The sequence below is a fragment of the Poecilia reticulata genome, linkage group LG21 (assembly GCF_000633615.1).
Source record: "Poecilia reticulata strain Guanapo linkage group LG21, Guppy_female_1.0+MT, whole genome shotgun sequence".
NCBI lineage: Eukaryota > Metazoa > Chordata > Actinopteri > Cyprinodontiformes > Poeciliidae > Poecilia > Poecilia reticulata.
The window spans coordinates 20,463,950-20,484,594 of NC_024351.1; the positions used below are offsets into that span (position 1 = coordinate 20,463,950).

Consider the following 20,645-nt stretch of genomic DNA (forward strand, 5'->3'; position numbering starts at 1 on the left):
ATATATATATATATATATTCTTTTTTGAGGGCAGGTTAACACAAGTAGCTATTTTAGATGTATCTTTAGAGAATTAACAAACGTCTCTCACTCCAGTGGCAGGATCTCTTGACTTTCCCATCTTGAGTAGTTGAAAAAGAATGGAGACGGTGAGAAACAGGAAGTCGTGTAGATAATTAAAAATGCTTCACTTCTGCTTTTTTTCTAGGAATTGTTCGGGCGTTGCACACTTTGCATCCTTAGTTGTAATATTTAAAACAATTATGTCTTAATGTGGGATTTTTTTTTTCTTMTTGCTTCATGAATGAATTCACTCCAGTTAAAGGTTTGATTTTTTTTTTGTATGTTCAGTGTGACATTATTTTACTGTAATAAGCCTGGGATTGTGAAGCCTGCTGTAGACGTTAAGGAATCAAAACGGCTGTGCTAGTTCGCTCCAGCTTGTCTGGAACAGATGGYGTTCACAGCTATTTTTTTTCTTCAGATAAAAGTGCTAAACATTCTTGTTCTGTGTTATTTCACCTATTATGACAGGAAAATGTGCCGTTTTTGCTTGCTCATCTGACCTGAACCGTCAGCCTTCAGTGTAGAATAACAAAACCGAAACACTAGAAACTGAAGGAGGGCGTCTCTTCCAGATTGTTCCTTTTTAGATCCAGAAGTCACAAGAAAGTCACCAAATTTAGAGACTGCAGAGAAATCACTTCAGAGTTGAGGAATAAAAAAATACATAATGCCTGGTAAAAGTATTCGTACCCTTGAACTTTTCCACATTTTTCTAAGACTTTAACAAGATTTAACGTGACGCATAAAGTAGTTCATACTAAGTGAAATTTGGTTTTCAGTCCCTCAATTCCTACTATTGATGTGGATCAGTACGATGCTGCCTAACCATGCAAAGTAAAAAGTTTGTGGGGTCTAATGGATCCCATCTCTTTAGGCCATGGGAGGGTTAATGCATTTCTAATATTGTATAAAACTGTTTTTTGGGGTGCTCTGGTGGCACCGGGGCAAAGCACAACCCATGTATTGAGACCTTAGTCCTCATGCTGGTGGTCGCAGGCTCAATTCCCAGCCTGGTGACATTTGCTGCATGTCTCCCCCCTCTCTCATAACCTCTTTCCTGTCAAACTACCTTCAAATAAAGGTCACTAGAGCCAACAAAACCTAAAAAAAAACAGGTTTAAGTGGAAAATGTGCCAATTTACTTCCAGTGCTAATTGTTAGCTGCACCCCTAAGCTCAACAAATTAAATTCTTACTCTTTATATAAATGTGAATTATCAATGAATGAAATAGAATTTTTTGGTTCCAATTGATTGATGTCAGAAAAAATTGTAAAAACAAAATGTGAAAATGTTGGCGCCCCCAAAACACTGTAGTGATTCAAGACACACCACACAAGATGTTTGGGAAATTATTTAATACAAAATAATGAGTCTRGACACATTTCATAAAAAAAAACAAAAAATTAAAGCTACACTTAAATACAACATCTCTCCTCCCCAGTCCTGTGGTGTTTGTGCTGCAGCAGAGGGAGACCAGACCAGATGCTCAGAGTTTCTGCAGGAAGCGCAGCACCAGGTCTCTGAGCGTGGCCCGCAGCGGCTCGTTGTTGTCGCAGACGATGTGCGTCCCGTCCTCCTCCAGCTGAATCAGGGTGTCCTCGGCCTGCAGGTGAAGGATGTGTCCGTCTGCAGTCTCCTCCACTTTGACCTCTGTGATCCCGTGCTGCTCGCCCAAAAGAACCAAACGCACAGGAATGAAAACTGAGCCCAGTTTTAAAGGAGTGTTCTGTGTTTTCCAGGCACTTTGGCCAGTTTATAGCACAATCAAGTAGCTATCTTATAAAAAATGCCATTTATATCAAATATAACTTAAAATAAATTAGCCCTCATTATTTAACGCCTTGAAATTGGGTCTCTGTCTCTTTAAGAAACTTCTGCTCTTTTTGAAACTCCACCTTCAGGAAGTCATCACAAAATGTCTCCTCTATTAAACCTTTAACAATGTTTTTACCAGCATTTCTCTGAGAAGTAGCTCAGCAGATATACAGTTCAACCAGATGTTTGCTAATTGCTGCTGACTAGTCTGAAGGAGCTGAGTGAGGGAGTCCTGGAGGAGGGCTGCTCTGTGAGTCGAATGCTCAGCTTGTAAACTGTAGGAGGAGCTTTGCCCTCTGAGGCGGTGCTAAGTCCACTCTTGTGTTTTGCTCAGCTAAATGGTTGCATTGGGAGATTAAAGGATTTCTCAACAAACATGAATCAAAGCAACACTTCAGGTTTGTTTTTGTGAGGGAATGGCATTATAACATGATAAAAAGTAAATTCTACATGATACTGCCCCTTTAAGAGAACATTCACTCTGACCTTTTGCAGGGTGGCCAGGAAAGCCTCCAGGGGCACAGCTCCGCTCAGCAGGGGTTTGGGTGCCATCGTCATGGGGGGCTCCTCCATCACCCGCTTCCTCTTTTTGCTGGGGGCCACAGGAGGCGCTTTGGGCACCGACTTGGCAGGTTTAAGGTTAGGGGTTGGGAGAAAAATGTCAGCCAACTCCAGGGACAACAAACACTTCAGCACATCCTGCGGTCCTCACCTGCAGCGTGTGCTTGTTGTCCTTGGACTGCAGCACTGCCGACACGGTTGCCACGGAGACGCCGGGTTTAACCTCAGAGGGTACCAGTGAGTTGGCGAGCTAGAAGAGGAAGAATCAGGATTCCGGGAATTAAAACCTGCTACAGAGGGACTCTAAATACTCCCATGATGCAGAAAATGTCAGTTTCCTCTGACTGACGTCAGTGTTACCTCAGGCAGGATGTAGACTCGCTCGTAGCGCCGCCTGAAGGGCAGGTTGAGCACGGAGCAGCGCCTGTAAGGCATGGGAGGGGGCTGCAGCTCCAGCATCAGGTCCGAACGGTGGGACTGCGTTAGAGGAGGCTGGGTGTACTGCTCCGGACACACCACATGGAGGGGCTGCAGGACAGACACGCGTTCGGACAGCTCACTTTACCACATTTTGTCTTGTTGCAAACACAAACGTCAACGTATTTAAATGAGATTTCATGTAACAGATCAACACAAAGGAGCGATTAATTGTGAAATGGAAGGAAAATATATATCTATTTGTGGTCCAACATCATTTTTAAGAACTGTGAAAAAAGAAAAAAATATATATATCACAAAATCCTGTGACCTGCTGCTACTGCTTACTTATTACTGGTCTGGTAATCAAAAGTTAAGGTTTCTGCTACAGTATCCCACATTTTAATATTCTAGAAAGCACATACATTTTATGAGTGATGTGATGATGTGAGCTGAATACCTGCACTTCCTTCAAGAGCTTTGAAACCTGATGGAAGTTGAGCCTGGTGTCAATGGGACAGTAAACACATTTCATGGCTAAAGGCTGGTATGGAGCCAAGGCATCCAGGTAGGAGAAATCTGGCTCTGAAAGGAAAATCAAATCAAATAAAATCAGCTTCAAGATCAAGTTGGATTGGTTAATAAACTCTGCAGAGAATGAGAACTGCCTGAGGGCGTCCAGCCGCACTTTTTCTGCATGGTGGAGAAATAGTTTTTTTTCCCCCCCCGTTTCCTCAGCGTCTGTGTGGTAGTTACCTGTAAAGATGACGGTGTTGAGGCTGGATTTGCCCCACAGCTCCATGAAATGAACCACATCGCCGAAGCGCAGTGAGGGATGACCGGTGAAAACCACGCAGGGCTGGCGGAACTCGCTGCTGAAGTCGCCGTGGATGCTGGGATAGTGCTTCAGCTTGTTGGTCTGGATCAGCTGGAACACAGAAACCAAAGTCACCACATCCATTCCAACAGCTTCCTCTTTATGAAGCTGCTGGTGTGGTAGAAAAAGTCTTTCAAGATCAAAATGTTGCCCATATTAAACATTATTTAAATGTTGTTTCTATTTAGTTGTTACGTTTGACTGAATTTTACATTCCAGGTGATAAATCCAGGGGTCCTGCAGGCTCGCCAACTCAAATTTCAGACTTTTTAAGACTTAGTATGAATAGAATTTAAGACCTGTACCACCACAGACGCGTATCAACGTGGCCCAGGCAACCGACGATAAATTTCCACTTACTCAGGAAAGACGCCAAAAAAGCTAGTAAGCTTGCTAGTTCATTAGCAGCTAGTTAGCAGTAGCTTAAACTATCTTGAGACACAAAATGCAATGAAGATGTCTGAGTGGGAGTCAAACTTTAGCCTGACCAAATAAATCGCATGAAAAAAATAAAAATAAATAAAATGAAAAATAGAATATATGACATTAAATAGTCTTTCCACGACCAAATGTAATATAAATGCCTTAGGTAACTAGTTAGCTAACTAGCTAGATAGCAGTTAGTTAGCAGCAACTAAACCTTACAAGGAGTTTATTAGCAGCTAATCATTCCATGACAAAATTTAAGACCCGTGATTAATATACCATCCCGTCTCCTAAAATAATCACCTTAATCAATTTTTGTCCAAAGTCTTTTTTTTTTCACTTAAAACATAAAAAAAAATTATTATGCCATTATTTTAAGAAGGTAACAATATTAAAAGGCCAAATTACTTTTTAAGATGAATCTAAAACATTTTAAGGCCTTAATTTTAGATACATACAAAGAAATCTGAAGACTTTTTAAGAATATGCAGAAGCCTAATGGATACAGTCGCCTGATGTGATTGTTGCTCAAGCTCTGCACTGGTGGAAACTCAAGACCACATTCCTGGATCTTAGAAGTGTCACCTCAGTTTAAAAGTTTGGATCTAGAAAGTTGTTTTCCAGCTGTAATATTCCAGCATGTGAGGTCATACTGACAGAATCCTTTTGTCAGAAACTGCAGCATCATTGTTGGTGCAGCAGGTGGAAATTACCTCTGCGTGTGGGAAAGGAGGCTCAGGAAGATACACCTTAGTTTGCTTATTATGACAAAGCCTGAATGCGAACAGAAAAGACAGAAATTAGAAGTGGAATAAGAATGACCAAGAAGTAATGAAGAAAACATGAAGAGGTCTTAAGGAAGAGCTGCTCACCACTCAGCGAAGATCTGTGAGAACTCCAGGGAGCTGTTGGCTACGGGTGAGATGAAGTAGAAGGGCGTGGTCCCCAGGTTGGCGCTCTCGATGAATTGGTATAGACACTCCAGCAGGTCGTAAATCACTCCAGAGGAGTAGCAGGGGACCAGCACATTGCCTCCTGCCCGGATCGTCATGGCTGCGGGGCCAAACCCAACAACAAGCTTCAGTCAGTGACTTAGATCAAAAAATAAATAAAAAAAAACATTAGGCGAATTGTTTCTTCTGGACATTTTTAAGCTACCCAGGTTGCTGCAGAATTCTCCCAGCATGCCGTCTGGGTTGGCGGTGGGCATCTGCGTGAGGCCCGTCAGAATCAGAACGTCGCTGTTCTTCAGGGAGCTCTGGTCCATCGGCTGGGAGGAGAAACAGGAAGCAGACTTTACCAGAGCACTCTGTGACAGTGTGGTTTAGTCTTCGTGGGAGCACAAGATCGGTGGCGTTTGCCTCTTCCCTCGCTTTAAACTACACTAAACACCCTTCAGTTTTGGTTTAAATTCAACAACACATTAAACAGAGTTTACTTTTTACACTCTGGTTTTGTTTCAGGGTATCTGCAGGTTTTGGCAAGAAAAATGTAAGGCTTCTTAAAACCTTTTTGTTAATGCCACATTGAATGAAATTTAAGACCAAAAAAAACTATAAATACAGGGAATGGTTGGGAGATTCTACTGCATTACAATCAGGCTTAACATAAATTGAAATTTCCTGGCTCTGTTTGTGGCTCTTGGCTGCAGCTTTGTGTTTCTTATAGAGTAAGAAACACAAAGCTGCTAAAAGAGTAAGACACCGTCTATGGCTCTGTTTGCACAGAATGCAGCTAGCATCGTATGGGTTGACATCAGAAGGAGGAGGATTTTACCTGCGGATGTGTGGTGAGGAGGGAAGAACCCGACACGTAGGACACCTTCTCGTGATGCGACTGGATGATCCAGTTGGAGCTGCCCAGCGAGTAGCCGGAGCTCAAGGGGGAGACCTGCACGGCTCCAAACAACTCCTGAACAACGGAGTCAGGGTCAGGAAAGCAAACAAACACGAGAAAAACAACAAGTGTGGCCTGGAAATACATCTTACAACAGAAACAAGATTCAAATTGACTGAAATTTTTAGATTTATCTATTGTGGTGTTTTAGAATAGAGAGAAAATAACTGTGTTTAGTATTTAAATTTTATGCAAACTGTGGTATCAGTCAGTCTAATTATCAGTGTTGTCTAAAGTTTAGCCGCATTGCTTTATATTTTGTCAGTATTTCCGAAATATGTTACAAAATATCTGAATTAGGGATGCACCCATTCACATTTTTCACTTCCGATACCGATACCAATATATGAGGTTTAGTATCGGCTGATCTGATACAGAAGAGCTGTGCTTAAAACTTTTTTGTATTTTTTTTAAACAGACGTAAATGCACAGAATTACAAATTTATTTGACAGGTCTGCACCAGTACAGGACACTTAAATACACTAAAATATTCACAAGCTTGGTCAACAATGTAAAAACAACTTTAATCTGTTCAGTCAGTGCAATTAGGAGAATAGTTGTTCGTACCACTTTCTGGGAATAGCCGACGAGCTGCACTTTGCTGAGCGCCGAGTTGACCTCCTGCATGCTGTAGCACCGTTTCCACGTCCACACGTCCACCGCGTCCTTCAGCGGCCCAGGAAGCATCCTGATGCGGAAGAGCGTCATTTATTTACATCAACTGATGGTCTAATAAAAAGGTTTCACAACCCTGAAGTGGATTTTATTTTTAGTTGAAAAACAAAAAATAAGAAAGGAAGACCTGGAGCTAGAAAGTCATTTTCAAGCAGAACGCTCTCCACAAGACTCCACTGCTGAAGAAAAATCATGCTGAAGCTCATTTCAAATTAAAATGCTAACAGAGCGTGGTAAAAAAATAAATAAATAAAAACAATGAACTTTGGAGTTGGGAGCACCATGATATTTTTTCAACATATGTTTCAGCAGACTTCATATAACTGAGGGAAGGACGAAAGAAAAACTGTACCAATATATATTTTTTAAAATTATTTTTCAAAATTAGCAAATAAATAACCAAGGAAACTGAACTGGTTTCAAAGAAATAAAGTAAAACTCCAAGTTAGTGATGGAATCTAACGAACCAAAGATTACAGAGCACAGAAGAGGCTACAAGAAATTGAATATGTTTTTTATTTTTATTTTTTTTTTTACGTCTTTGTGTGTGTTTATTATTCGAGTCGCTGGGAGATTACTTCTGCTCAACAAAAACAGGCCACAGAAAATTGGGAAAAGCCTCGAGAAGCATAAAAAAATAAATAAATTCTACAAAACTAGTTCCCTTTAAACTTTTTCCACATTTTTTGCGTTTAATTTCCCGACCTCTGAATTTCCTTGTTCTTCCAGCAGGTGGCAGACTGAGCTTTGGGAACCCTCTCCATGAAGTTCACCAGTTCCTCCATCAGCAACCTGGAGGGGAACGAGGGTTCTTACTCGTTAATAACTTCATTGGTACATTAAAATTATTTTACATGTAAGACGAAGGAGCAAGTGAGATTTTTAACTAAAATCAAAAGCAACAAGCTACAAAAAACCCCCCAAAATTATTCTCTTTATTTCTTGAATTGTTCTCTTTTGTGAAAAACTTCATTTTTTAACAAATGAAGTAAAAAACATCCATTTTAGCGCCCTCCGTACTCGCCTTCCTATCTGCAGGGTGGGCTCTGTGGCGTACACCGTCCCTGTGAATCCGGTGTGTTCGGTGATGTAGGGCAAGGCCATCATACAGTGGTAGTTGGAGATGAGGATGACGTCGATGGTGGAGAGATCCAGCAGTTCTCTCTGTGGGAGAGAAATCAAAAAGAATTAGACCAAGATGAAGAGCGGAGTTTGCTTTTTGGTTGTTTACAGTGATGTATAGAATAGATGATGCAGCAGTGAACAGTACATATTGCCTAGGTTAAACCATACCCAAGTTTTCTTCTAATAACAATCATCTCAGTTGGATTATTTACCTCAGGGAGACAGAACTCGGGCTGGGAGTCCACAAACACTCTGCCGGCGCATTCCTTCAGCTCCTGGGAGGATGAAGAGGACTTTTATTTAATCTGTACCTTAGAAACTATTCATGTAAAACTGTTTTTCAGCTGTATTTACAACCTTTCACTGTACGCCACACTAATTCAATCCCTCAATCCTGTAACTCCTCTTACCTTTTCCAGGTTTAAGCTCCCATCCTTTGAGACCCAGCCAGGCAGCTTGGAGAGTCTCGGACTGATTACACACAAAATAAAATAAAATGTAAAAAAAAAAAAAAATTATCAATACATCCGTCATAAACAGTTAAATCACTTCTTCTTTTTTTTTTACCTGTGCACCAGAGGAAGAGGCAGAAAGTTGAGGACAGACGTGGTGTCCAGTCCACAGTCCAGCATTACGGTGGTGGATTTGAATTTGAGAACATTGCAAGGCAGCGTTGGGTGACCGGACAAACAGTACTGCAAAAAGAAAAAGGGGACCAGGAGGCTTTCATGTAAAACATAACCGGGTAATGTCAACACAACCCCAGAAAAAATGCAACAAATTGTTGCTTTTAAAGTGTTTTGAGCAGAAACCAGCTTTCTTTGTCGTTGCAAGGATATGAAATACAAATTATAAGACTATTATCAAACGAACTACTTCCAGTTTTCACTATATCAAACAGCATGGGAGGATCAATGCAAGTACAGTCCTTAGCCTTGTTGTTAGCTGCTTGGCTAACCAGTGAATGGATTAGCTCCTAATGCTACTTTCTAAGGCTCTCAGGACCTCTTCTCAAGCTGCGATGGCATTGTGTTTTATTTTTAATATTTGTGTTATTTACTCACCAGCTTCATTTTAAGAGAAGTTAGGACTGGAAAATGCTATATTTTAGCCCTCGTAGCTAAACTGCTAATATTTTGTGTTACATTGTTGAGAATCCGCTCGTGATCTATGCTCTCTCCCACCCCCTACAGGAACGGAGTATAATTCCACCAGACGAGCCAGCTCTTTAACAGAATATTATTGGTTTTCCTGCCAGAGTAAGCACGGTGGATAACCGAATCAAATTAAAGATAAATTAAATTCAATTCAATATTTATCTAAACAATGTCACATGGCTACATGCCCTCTCTCCCATCGTTTTTACTAAGAACTGAAAACGATATTCATAAAAGTGTTATCACAGTAACAGCGAGATGAAGGTCTATGCCGTTTTATAACACAACTTCCCTGACTTTTTTTATTATTTGGGAACTGATGTCGAATCCGTAGCAATCAGCCGGTGCGTAACCTGGCTGGAACTACTCGTGAGCGGCGCAAGACAGTTTTCTCTCCTAAACGGAAGGCTATGCGTTTTCCGGGTGACACAGTCCTATTAGTTTTATGTAAATATGATATACATGGTTAAAGTCAGCGTCCACTAACCACCCTGAAAGGCACAGATAAATGGTCAGCAGAAACATGGTCCCACCCCGCTAGTCTCGCTGGCTTGTAAATGATGCGGAGCCAGTGTAAAACCTCTACCCTCCCACCCCCATGTTGCTCCCAGTTTTTGCTCGCTGCTGTCAAACTCGGAACAGGTTTAGCTGCCGCCGAGTGACTCATACAGGTGCGCTGTTGCTAACAAATGCTTGTGACCGCACAATAATGAAGCACAGCTGATGTGGCAACAGCCGGGGACAACCAGATTTCCGGAGCTGCCTCAGGCCTTGTTGTTTTGTTGCGTTCTATCCATGATTTTGGTGTCAGCCGCTTAAGCGCGCGGGTTAACTAAATTTTTTAAAACGACAAAGGTCGATGTCTTTTAATGGAGGATTTGTGCAGATAGCGGTGAAGAGAATTTACGACTGGGCAAGGACAGGTAAGCACTACTTTAATACTACAGCGCGAGCTTTATGTCACGACTGAACAACTTCGTTGATGTTGTGACATAAGGTTTTGCGAAATAGTTTACAGCTTCTGACAGCGAAGTTACTACTATGTTACTAACAGAGTCAAGGGACCAATACAGGAACATTGAGACCAAAGGTTAAAGTCTGCAAGTGCTGTTTAAAATCCTCGTTTTCAGAACCAGTCAGTCTTTACTTAAACTGCCAAGTCGCAGTGTCACTATGTTCACAGCGCAGGCGGAGATGGCCGTCATTTAATTCGGAACTTTAAAAAAGAAAAATCACTTTAACACTTCATTTTTCTGATGTGGAATGACAGAACAAGCATTTTAAATGATTTAAAAATGATGGTGTATCAATAAATTATATTCCCGACTTCAACGTCTCTCATAGCTTTTTAACGAGATGTTGATTTAAAGAGTATTGGCGAAAAGCAAAAGAGGTGGATAAAAATAATGAATAGTATTTTACATTGGAATACCAGCTCTGCTGCCTTGAAATAGAGCCGTTAGCCTAACAGTCCTGTGGTAACCAGGGCCAGATTTACATGGATGTGAGCCCTGGGCTAGAGCCTGATTTGGTGCCCTATAAAGACAGAACAATGATTTGACTAATGCAAATGAATGGTTGAATGGTAAATTTAAGTACATCAATTGTATATCAGCGGGTATGAATTGATGCGTGTATATACAATACATTCACTGGCCGTGTTGTTCCCAAAAAACTCAACTGTTACTCCGCAGCAACTCCTTAAAGATACCTGAACGCGAGTCACGACAACATTTAACTTTACTTTGGGATGGATATTGTGTGTTTCTGAATTGAATTGAATAATTCTGAATTCATTTTGGATTTTCTCTGACCCACAAAGGATCAAATATGTACATACACCTCTACTAATTGTTCAGGGTTTCCCCCAGAAAACCTGCAAGTTGTTTACAGTAGAAGGAGGGACAGGGTCTCTTGGCGATATTGGATTTAACAAAAATTATTTCTTGCATTTGCGGCTGATGGTCAGTAGTTGATAGTGTATTTTATGATGCATTAGCGTCCACTTCAGTGGTCTGTGTGCATTTATAACATAAAAATCCACAAGAAGCACAAGAAAATGGCTTTTAGATAGCTGTCAACTGTAGTGACCACTATGCATGAAAGGGTTAAATAAGGGGGGAAAAAAAACACTAAAATAAATAAACAATGCTTAGCCTGGCAGGGACCAATTAAAGCCTGGTAGCCTGCCAGGCTTATAATACACTGGGGGGAAGCCCTGAATTTTATCCGGATTAAAAACCATTTTCAATATTTTTCTCCAATTTTAACCACCAAGCTGTTGACTTGAGGTGAAGTTAAAGAGTTTATTGATGGTTTGATTTTTGTCTCGTCTTGCGTGTCGTCTAACCACATCTGTATCGTGGTCTTTTATCAGAACAGTGGAGGTACAAGCTAGGCTTCTTTGCCATGGGGAGCTCCTGCAGTAATCATCTGGGGATCCCTCCTCCGAAGGGCCCCAACCACGTGGGCTGCACCGACTTCATGATGGACCACACTGCACAGGTGACAAGCGGCAACAAAACCCACGCCATGTCCGCACACACAGGGCCAGCTGTGTGTCTGTGCGTTTGAGTGGGCATTGGATTTAAATAGGCAAAAACGGTTCTCTGGTATTTATTTTTCACTTTTCTGGATGATCCAGTCCTCTCAAAAGGACAAAAATAAGCATAAATTAGTACAAATCCATTTAATAAATTAGAATATCATTTATTTCAGGGACTTTATTACAAAGTGAAACATTATTTAGATTAATTACACAGATGGATGTTTGGAAGCCTTTATTTCTGTTAATTATAATAATTTTCCGCTTAGCCAATGAAAACATGACATTTAAAGTTTGACTATTACATCAGACTAATGGAAAAAAGAAAACATTTGTAATACAGAAATGTACCCTTTAGTAAAATGTTTAATACCTGCTTAAAAGTTGTCCGTTTTTAAAAAGGAACTCTTAATCTGACAAATCAGCTTAATTTATTGAAAATAACTGTGATAATGGATAACTCAGATGTATAAAGTGAGCATTTTTGAAGACGGATGAAATAAAAAGGAATATTACCGGAGTTGTACTGAATGATGTCCGCTGGAAGGGCCCCGGTGGATTTCCACCCAGGGCCCCAAACGTCACCAGACTGGCCCTGCCCTCACGTACTTCTGCAAACACACAACTACTTGGTTCTGAGGAGGAAATATTTTAAATAGTTCCAGATCCAGTTGAAATGTTTTTGTTGTCCTGCTGATATAAAATGAGTCGTGCGTGTGTGTGTGTGTGTGTGTGTGTGTGTGTGTTAACAGGGCAGCTTCTTCCGGCTGTACTATCCCTGCCAGGAGACAGAGAAAGCCGAGAAGCCTGACTGGGTCCCGAACATGGAGTATTTTTACGGCTTGGCCGACTTCATGAAAATCAACCGAACTTGGAGCGAAAAGATTTTCGAATACCTCTTTGGTGAATGTCTGCAGACACACACATCCTCCAGATGTGCATCATGCTTCCTTTTCTTACTCTTATTTTACATTTTTTTTAATCGTCACACTTAATTTTACTATCAAAAATGCCCAGATTAAACCCAAATTTTAATTTAATTTTGCTTATTACAAGTAAAAAAAAAAAAAACAATACAACTAGCTTGGCTCCCATGTGGAGAAGTAATTACCTCCCTTTTTAAGTTACAGTGTAACTCTTAGTAACGACATCTCTTACAATTTCACAAACCAACGTTCGGGTCTCACATCAGTTTTTCAGGTTTCATTAGAAATATGGGAGCAAATTTCTAATGAAATCTGAAGCATCAGGGTTTCAGACAGGCCTAGCTTAACGGTTGATAGTTTGTGGTGAGGAGCAGCTGATCGAAACCAGCTGGAAGCTTCAGGAGAATCTGAAAGCAGAAGTGAGTTAAAATTCACACTTGCCACTTCAGCTTCATTTCAGTTGGGATTAGCTCAGCTTCAAACTTTCTTCTACTTTGATCTCTAATTTCAGATGTGTTACCAAGCAGAATTATTGGGACGTTAACAGAGAAACAGGAGGGTTTGTTCCTATTCTGATTCTTAATTCCACGCTGTCGTCTGGTTTTAATATTCCAGGCTCCTATAAGATCCCCGCCTACATGGACGCTCCGTTTAAATCCAGTGAGAAGTGTCCTGTGGTTATCTTCTCCCACGGCCTCGGTGCCTTCAGGTACACACCGTGTGCAGGTTTTTTTCCCTTTACGGCTGGAGTTGCTGTTAACTGAACATCTGTCTGTTTTGTTCCAGGACTTTGTATTCAGCTATATGTGTAGAGCTGGCCTCTCAGGGCTTCATCGTGGCGTCAGTGGAACACAGGTAACTCACCATGCCGAGCATCAAGTTGGCTAATGAATTTAGTCAAAGTGAACTCTACCTGAACTGACCTGACTGCTGATATGGGTCAGTTAAACCAAGGTTTGAAGAAGCCTCGGTTTCACTCAGATGCTGGGGAAGATGTTAGATCGATACGAGAGACGAGTTGACGTCGCTGTGCACTGCCAGTCAAGCTGGCTGCTACACTTTTTGCTTTCTTAAGAAAAAAGCTAATTAGACTGTTTAGAAATATTTCCATTTGTGAAAACTTCCAGACAAACGCCATCCACGTGTGAAAACTACAGCTGCCAAACAAGCAGGAAGTCTTGTTGACACGCGTGCTAATTCTATTAGCATCTACAGAAAACCTGCGTATGGCGCCCACCTCCGGCGGTCGTTAGGTGAAAGTCAGGGTCCAACTTGGACTATCACAGGCCAACACCCAGACACAGGACAAACAACTTTACATACACACACACGCACACACACATACAAAACTAAAGTTACTTCAACTAATCAACATGTATCAACATGAAAAACGATTACTAAATTTAGTACTTCTTTGTTTTTGCCTAACTTTTTATAAATTAAAGTAAGAAATTCTATAGATAACATTGGCATTGTAATACGGTAATTAATATATTATTTTAGCAGTGGCTCCTCCTAAGGGAGCCAAAGCCTTGTCTTGATGAATGTTGATCAATCAAGACATAAATGTAAAACCCAATTAATACATTTACAAAATATCTATAAATAAAAAACATGAAATAGTCACCCCATTGTTGCTAACGTAGCGACTTTGTTACTATATCAGTGACTTTTTTGGGGGGGAAATAAATAATTAAATGGGAATTGGAAGGTCAGACTTTTTTAAGATGGGTGACCGGCCAGAAAACTACAATCGAAGCGTTGCTATAAGACACTGATCAGAAGCAATTCCACCTCTGATTGGCTGAAGGGGGAAAAAAAAGGCATCTCCGTGTTCAAAAACCCATAAATGTGGCTAAATTAAAAATAATCCTGCAAAGGCAACTATGGCAAAAATCCTTCACTGATAAAGACTCAAACACAACCATGCTTTTTGTACTCACTGAGTTTTCTTGCTATACTTAACTGGTTTGATCTCAAACTTTTAAAAGGAAATAATTCATTTGTCACAGCACACGTTTTTCCATTTTTAATTGACATTTTTTGCCCTGTAAAACCAAATCCCATCACCCTTCACGAGTGCCTGACGGCACAGAGCCCAGAAATACAAACCTAGATTCTGTCATTTTGAAGAAATTGTGTCTGACCATCAGCCAAACGCAGCAGAGAGGGCCGGCCCTCCTCTGCTGTTTGTCCGTGGAGTCGGAGTGGAAAGGGTGCGCAGACAATGGTACGGACCAGCTCATCACATTTTCTTTTCAGTATAGAGACAAGGGGACCGTATGGAGGAGAGCATAATGGCCTCGGCTGCTCTGTGAGGGAGCCGGGCCGGCCGCGGCCAGGTTGAAGGCAGAAGCCGCGGAGCTAACACGTGGGCCTGTGGTCAGCGGACTCGCTTTGTCACAAGTCTGCGGCGTGACTCGGGTGTTTCAGCCAGCAGCCGCCTCGCTCCGCCTCAGATTGCGACAGAAAACCTCGAGACGGAGGAAAGAAAGACGCTCACGAACGAGCCTGAACACGAGAGCCAAGCCTCGCGCAGATATGTGAAGATCTCAAGATAGATTTGCTCTTTAATTCACCTCAAAACAGGATGTTTCAGTTGACGGACCTGACACCAAGACTTTTTTTCTAGTCCCATAAAGGAAGTTTATATATCTGCTTAAGAAGCAGATAAACTTCTGCTTATTCAGCACAATTATAGGATTGTGCTGATTGTCACCATCTCATAAAACCCTCTTTTCTCAGACTTGTTAGAATTAAATATAGTTACAGTTTGTCGTACTAAGAAATTTAACACAAACAATAAAACCAAACATCTCATTAATCCCAGAGGGAAATTAAATGCAATTCATATCATCCAAGTGTTTTTTTCAAATAGTTGTTGTAGCTGCTGATGGCTGTTAGGAGGAAGCGTCTCCTGTAGCAGTCTGCGTTACAGCAGTTCACATTGAAACCTCTGACTGTTGCTGTTTAACAGTCTGTTGAAGAGGATGCTCAGAGTTGTGTGTAATGTTATGAAGAATCCTTGTTTGGAGCGTCGTGTCCACAGGTTCTACAGTAATCCCCAGAACTGGTTCTGATCAGATGATGGCAGGAAACAGATGCCTACATGGCCGGGAAACAAAGTTACCACAAAGGTTTTTAGCAGCTTTGGCTGAATTGAGCTTTGTGTTTCTGTGTATCAAATTGACGGTCCTGTGACGGCCGGGGATGCTAAAGTTAACAGTGACGTCATCTTTAGATCTTTATCTCCATCTGATTGGTTTAGATACATCATCAACACTAGGATGTCCGCATTTAAGCCAAACATGTACAGCGAGGTCCGTTTTTTCAGAAACACCCTCAACAGTTTCATTTTATTTATTTTTTTTCTCCCCCTTCAACGTCCATTTTGCGTTTTCCCCTCCCGGCAGAGACGAGTCGGCCTCGGCTACCTTTTACTTCAACGAGAAGACGGAACCCGGGCCGACGCAGGAGAGCCGGCCCATGTCGCCGTCGGCCTCGGACCGAGACGGCCTGCTGAGGGAGTGGATGTACTACAGAGCTCTGAAGCACGGCGAGAGCGAGTTCCCCCTGAGGAACAGGCAGGTCAGTTGAGATCTGCCGCGTCATGCAGAGAGGGCCGGCCGCTCATGGATTTCATCACTTCTCAATTTTCGACACACAAAGCAGGCTTTACAGTGAAATAACCACATCCTTGCTCCATCTCTCTTTTTTTCTTTCTAGGTAACCGGCCCACTCAACATAAATGTGCATTTCCAGAAGTATTCATTTCCTTTGAATTTTAGCTCTGTTTAAATTAAGGTTTCTACAGGTTTCACAAACTCAAATTTAAGACTTTTTAAGACCATCATCAACAATAATAGCATTTGAATTTAAGATCCATTTGTCCACAGAAACGTATGAAAGTCATCCAACCAACTAGTGACAAATTTCCATAATTTATCCACCATAGACGCAAAAAAATGAATAAATAAAGCTGGTTAGCTAGTGGAAGCATGTTAGCAGTTAGTTAGCAGTAGCCTTGACCGCATCAAGTCAAAGAATCAAGATGTATGAGTGTGACTCAAATCTTGGCCTGATGGAAACGTTGCATGAGAAAAAATAAATAAATACAGGAAATTACATAAAAGGAAATAAATTATATAATCCTGGTGATATGGTCTTCAAGTTTTATCACAATATTTTTGCGGTAATATTGTAATAACGATAAAATGACTAAGAACTATTTGTTATGTCTTTGACTTGATGTAATAGTCTGTATGACTGACTGTGTGTCACGGAAATTATAGCCCAACAAAAACAAATATTGCTCTTGAAAAACATTCCCGTTTGTCGTGTGCCTCTTTAGGACACCAGTCACATGAAGAAGTGTGATTTGTGCCACTAAGCTGAACACGGCAACTGTATTTTCAAATTCATTGGACAAACAGTGGAGGAAATAGAACAGTCAATCGTGACCATAAGGGCGTGTTTGATCGGTTTTAAGCATTAATTGGAATAAATAAACAATAAGAAACCAGAATTCTTAAGACATTTATCGCGATAAATAATAAACGATACAATAAATGCCCACCGCTGCCTGTGATTAACATCTTAAAGGATGACATACTTTTTTTAAAAAAAGAGAAGAAAATTAAGACATTTTAAGGACGGTCAGATATCCTGTGAAAGAAAAAAAGGGTAAAAACGTGAGTCTCTGGGAGAAAAACAAATTTGGCAGAAATAGTGATTCTACCAACTAGAATCGGCGCGTTTAAATACAAATGAACACTTTAAGGATTTTTATTGCCTGAGAGTTCTGAAAACCATGTAACATTTTGCTCTCGCTTCACACTTTAACACTATTTAAGATGGGAAACACACAGAGAGGTGTGTGGTCATAATGCAACAAAGTAGGAGCGTGAAGCTCTATGATACTTATTTAATTTGACCCGATCCCATTTTGTTCCCGTTTCCAGGTGAAGCAACGAGCCGACGAATGCATCCTGGCTCTGGATAAACTCACCCAGATGAACTCTGGAGTAGCGGTGCAGAACGTCCTGCAGACGCCGTTCGACTACACAACGCTGGAGGTAATGCTAATGTAGCTATATATTCTGGCAGATGAAATATTGGATCTTGCTGTATCTTTTGCAGTGTACCTGCATGGTAAAGCAACTTCATTTAAAGGGGCGTCCCAGCTAGCTGCTGCTCTGATAATAGCGTTAACTTAGAAAGTTAGCAAAGTTGGTCATTTTGTGGGTTATCTTCCAAAATAAGCCTCCTTCTGGTGTCAGATCTACAATAAAGGCAGCAGCTATAACATCACTACTTACATTAATTCATATGTAATGGAAAAAAAATTCATTTTAAATGACTTCCTCTCGTCTCTGTGGCACCAGAACTCCATGGACCTGTGCAGGACAGCAGTGATGGGACATTCCTTTGGAGGCGCAACTGTTATTGAATCCCTGTGCAAGGAAGTTAAATTCAAGTATGTTCTCTCTTTACGACACACCCATTCCAGAAAGTCGCACAATATTTTACAGTACCGTACTCTTTAGAAGCAGCAGCGTCTCTTCATTTATTCATCTTATGTAACAATGACCAAAATGAAGCTCAAGTAGAATGACACGTTTTGGAATTTGTATTCAGACCCCCTCACTAATGCCGCTAAAAACAAGCAAGCAAGCAAGCAAGCAAAAAAAAAAAAAAAATCCAGTGCAGAAGTCATCTGCATGTTCCCAAAGTAAAACATGATGGTGGTGACAGCATCATACTGTGGGCATACCTTCTGAAGCAGGTTCATTGAAGCTGCTAGAGGCTGCAAAAGGTTGGAGACTGGGGTGATGGTTCACTTTGCAGCATGACGACGATCCTAAACATGCAGAGCATAATGTTAGATTGAAGCATGTTCACGTGTTATTGGTCTAGTTAAAGTTCGAACCTAAATCCAGTTGGGAATATGTGGTAAAATTTGAAAAACTCTTGTTGACAATTTTGCAAATGCACAGCAAATTTTCCTGATTTGCATTTGAAATATGTTGAAAACTGCATACACTTTTCGTCTTGTGTGCTTCTGCTGTGTTGGTTCATCAGAAAGTCCAATAAAAACACTCAAGTTTGTGGTTAAAACATCGCCGCAAGCTTCAAAACTCTGCCCTCCAATCAGGTGCGGCGTAGCTCTGGACGCCTGGATGGTCCCTTTAGATGACGAGATCTTTCCTCGGGTCAAGCAGCCCATTTTCTTCATCAACTCTGAGAAGTTCCAGTGGGCGGGAAACATCAGCCGCATGAAGAAGTTGGACTGTACTGTCATAGACAGGAAAATGATCACCATCAGGTACAGGGAGGACCCACAGTAGTCATAGTGATATAATAAACCGGTCGTTAATGCTCTCATATTCCGACAGAGGCACGGTTCACCAGAGCTTTCCAGACTTCACCTTCCTGACCGGGAACTGGATCGGGAAGCTGATGAAGCTGAAAGGGGAGATCGACCCGGAGCTAGCCATAGACCTCTCCAACAAAGCAACTCTGGCCTTTCTGCAACGCCATCTTCGTAAGAAAACCCCCACCTGGTCCACCTCAAAGCCTCAGAATTTTTAATTCCACCTTCAATGAAATTTAAGACAGAAAAAACTATAGATATAGGAGGTGGTGGGGAATTGTGCAGCAGTAACTCAAATTTATGGGATCCGATTGTGGCTCTTGATACCAGCTTTATGCTTCTTGTACTGCATTTTGTCACCTTCCTAAAATAATGGCCCCAAGTCATTTTGTGCCAAATGACATAGGCCAAAAGAAAAAACAAAAACTTATGCCATTACGGTAGTTCAGGAAGGTGACGATATGGGTCTTTAGTCTTAAACCTGTAGTCAATTTCTTCTTTGTCACCTTTCCTCGTATGGGTTGGCAACAGAGACGAGCCAACTGGCAAATTTAGACTTATCCATGACGAGCTAGCTAGCTAGCAAAAGCTTTTTTTTTTTTTACTTTGGGTAACATTTTATTTGAAGGGGGGTGAATAAGACTGACATAACACCTGTCATAAACATGACATAACATCTGTCATGAACATAAATAAGCCTTCATGAATATTTATGACTGTTGTCATAAAGCGTCATTCTGTAAATTATGACTTTTAATACAAAGTTGGCATTATTCAAAATGTTATGACAACTTGACATTAACCAATAAATCATTACTGTTATAAATTTGTTATAAAAGTATTACTGATTGCACTTTAAAAATTAGATAAGTTTAAACGGTAATGATTTATTGGTTAATGTCAAGTTGTCATAAAGACATTTTGAATGTCAAGTTGTGCATCTGTTAAGAAGCCATTTTCACTTGGAAGTGTAAACGTTGAGTCAGGGTTGTGGCCAGCAGCAAATTATTTGGATGCAACAAGAACCCCTAAAACACCTTGATCACTCTAAGCTGAACTGATCAGACTGAAATCTCATCATCTAAGAATGATTTGGGGCAAAACCTGTTTAAGGAAGCATAATAGTTTATTTTCATGAATTTGAGACATTCATGAGGCCGACTTAACTTTAGACTCATCTGGATGTTTTTCATATTTTGTAGATCTGGAGAAAGATTTCAATCAGTGGGACCCTTTGATTGACGGACATGATGAAAACCTCATCCCAGGAACCAACGTAATTCTGCTCCAGTCGTCTATGTGAACACCCTGATGGGCGTCTCGTGCTCCAGAATCTCTCCCAGCTAAAGCCGGTTCCTCTGAATGAGGAGAATGCGTCGGAGAGAAAAGCCAGTCTACCTCAGAAGCAGGCAGGACAAATCACCAAGTGTACCGCTGATTGTATCAAGAGGCCTTGATGTACAAAGGACTTCCTTTTACTGTTGGTGAAATCTTTTTTTAGCTTCCAGGTTCATATTTGTTCAGTAAAAACCAAGTATTTTCAGCAATTTGTTTGGATCTCGACTTAGATTTTTGTCCTAAGCTATAATAATCTGATGCACACTGGTTTTAATTAGTAGTTCAGCCAAATAAAAACGCCTAATTTTTTTTAACACTAACGCCTACAGTAAGTTCCTATGTGCTGCAGCTCAGAATGATTCCTCATGGGTGAATAGCACGCACAATTTTTAATCGCATGTCTATAATCTACGTGTTTTAAATAAACTTGTATCAAATAATCAGTG

General features: G+C 40.9%; 2 protein-coding genes across 2 annotated transcripts; one reads left to right on the plus strand and one right to left on the minus strand.

Moving 5' to 3' along the window:
• Positions 1 to 1,407: 1,407 nt before the first annotated feature.
• Positions 1,408 to 9,273, minus strand: ints9 (integrator complex subunit 9). Its single transcript, XM_008398206.2, has 17 exons — positions 8,925 to 9,273; positions 8,428 to 8,555; positions 8,271 to 8,331; positions 8,073 to 8,135; positions 7,760 to 7,899; positions 7,441 to 7,527; positions 6,628 to 6,748; positions 5,940 to 6,074; positions 5,322 to 5,433; positions 5,036 to 5,216; positions 4,877 to 4,937; positions 3,617 to 3,788; positions 3,321 to 3,445; positions 2,804 to 2,971; positions 2,595 to 2,693; positions 2,369 to 2,506; positions 1,408 to 1,730 (listed from the first exon to the last, which is right to left on the minus strand). The coding sequence occupies exons 1-17, from the start codon at positions 8,931 to 8,933 to the stop codon at positions 1,554 to 1,556; spliced, it is 1,977 nt and encodes a 658-aa protein (XP_008396428.1). The 5' UTR covers positions 8,934 to 9,273; the 3' UTR covers positions 1,408 to 1,553.
• Positions 9,274 to 9,595: 322 nt separating this feature from the next.
• pla2g7 (phospholipase A2, group VII (platelet-activating factor acetylhydrolase, plasma)) lies at positions 9,596 to 20,639 on the plus strand. The gene is made up of 11 exons (XM_008398202.2): positions 9,596 to 9,940; positions 11,395 to 11,522; positions 12,315 to 12,465; positions 13,104 to 13,197; positions 13,275 to 13,343; positions 15,902 to 16,076; positions 17,450 to 17,563; positions 17,873 to 17,964; positions 18,643 to 18,813; positions 18,884 to 19,032; positions 20,064 to 20,639. Exons 1-11 carry the CDS (start codon positions 9,877 to 9,879, stop codon positions 20,162 to 20,164), a joined length of 1,308 nt encoding a protein of 435 aa, XP_008396424.1. The 5' UTR covers positions 9,596 to 9,876; the 3' UTR covers positions 20,165 to 20,639.
• The last annotated feature ends 6 nt before the right edge of the window (positions 20,640 to 20,645 follow it).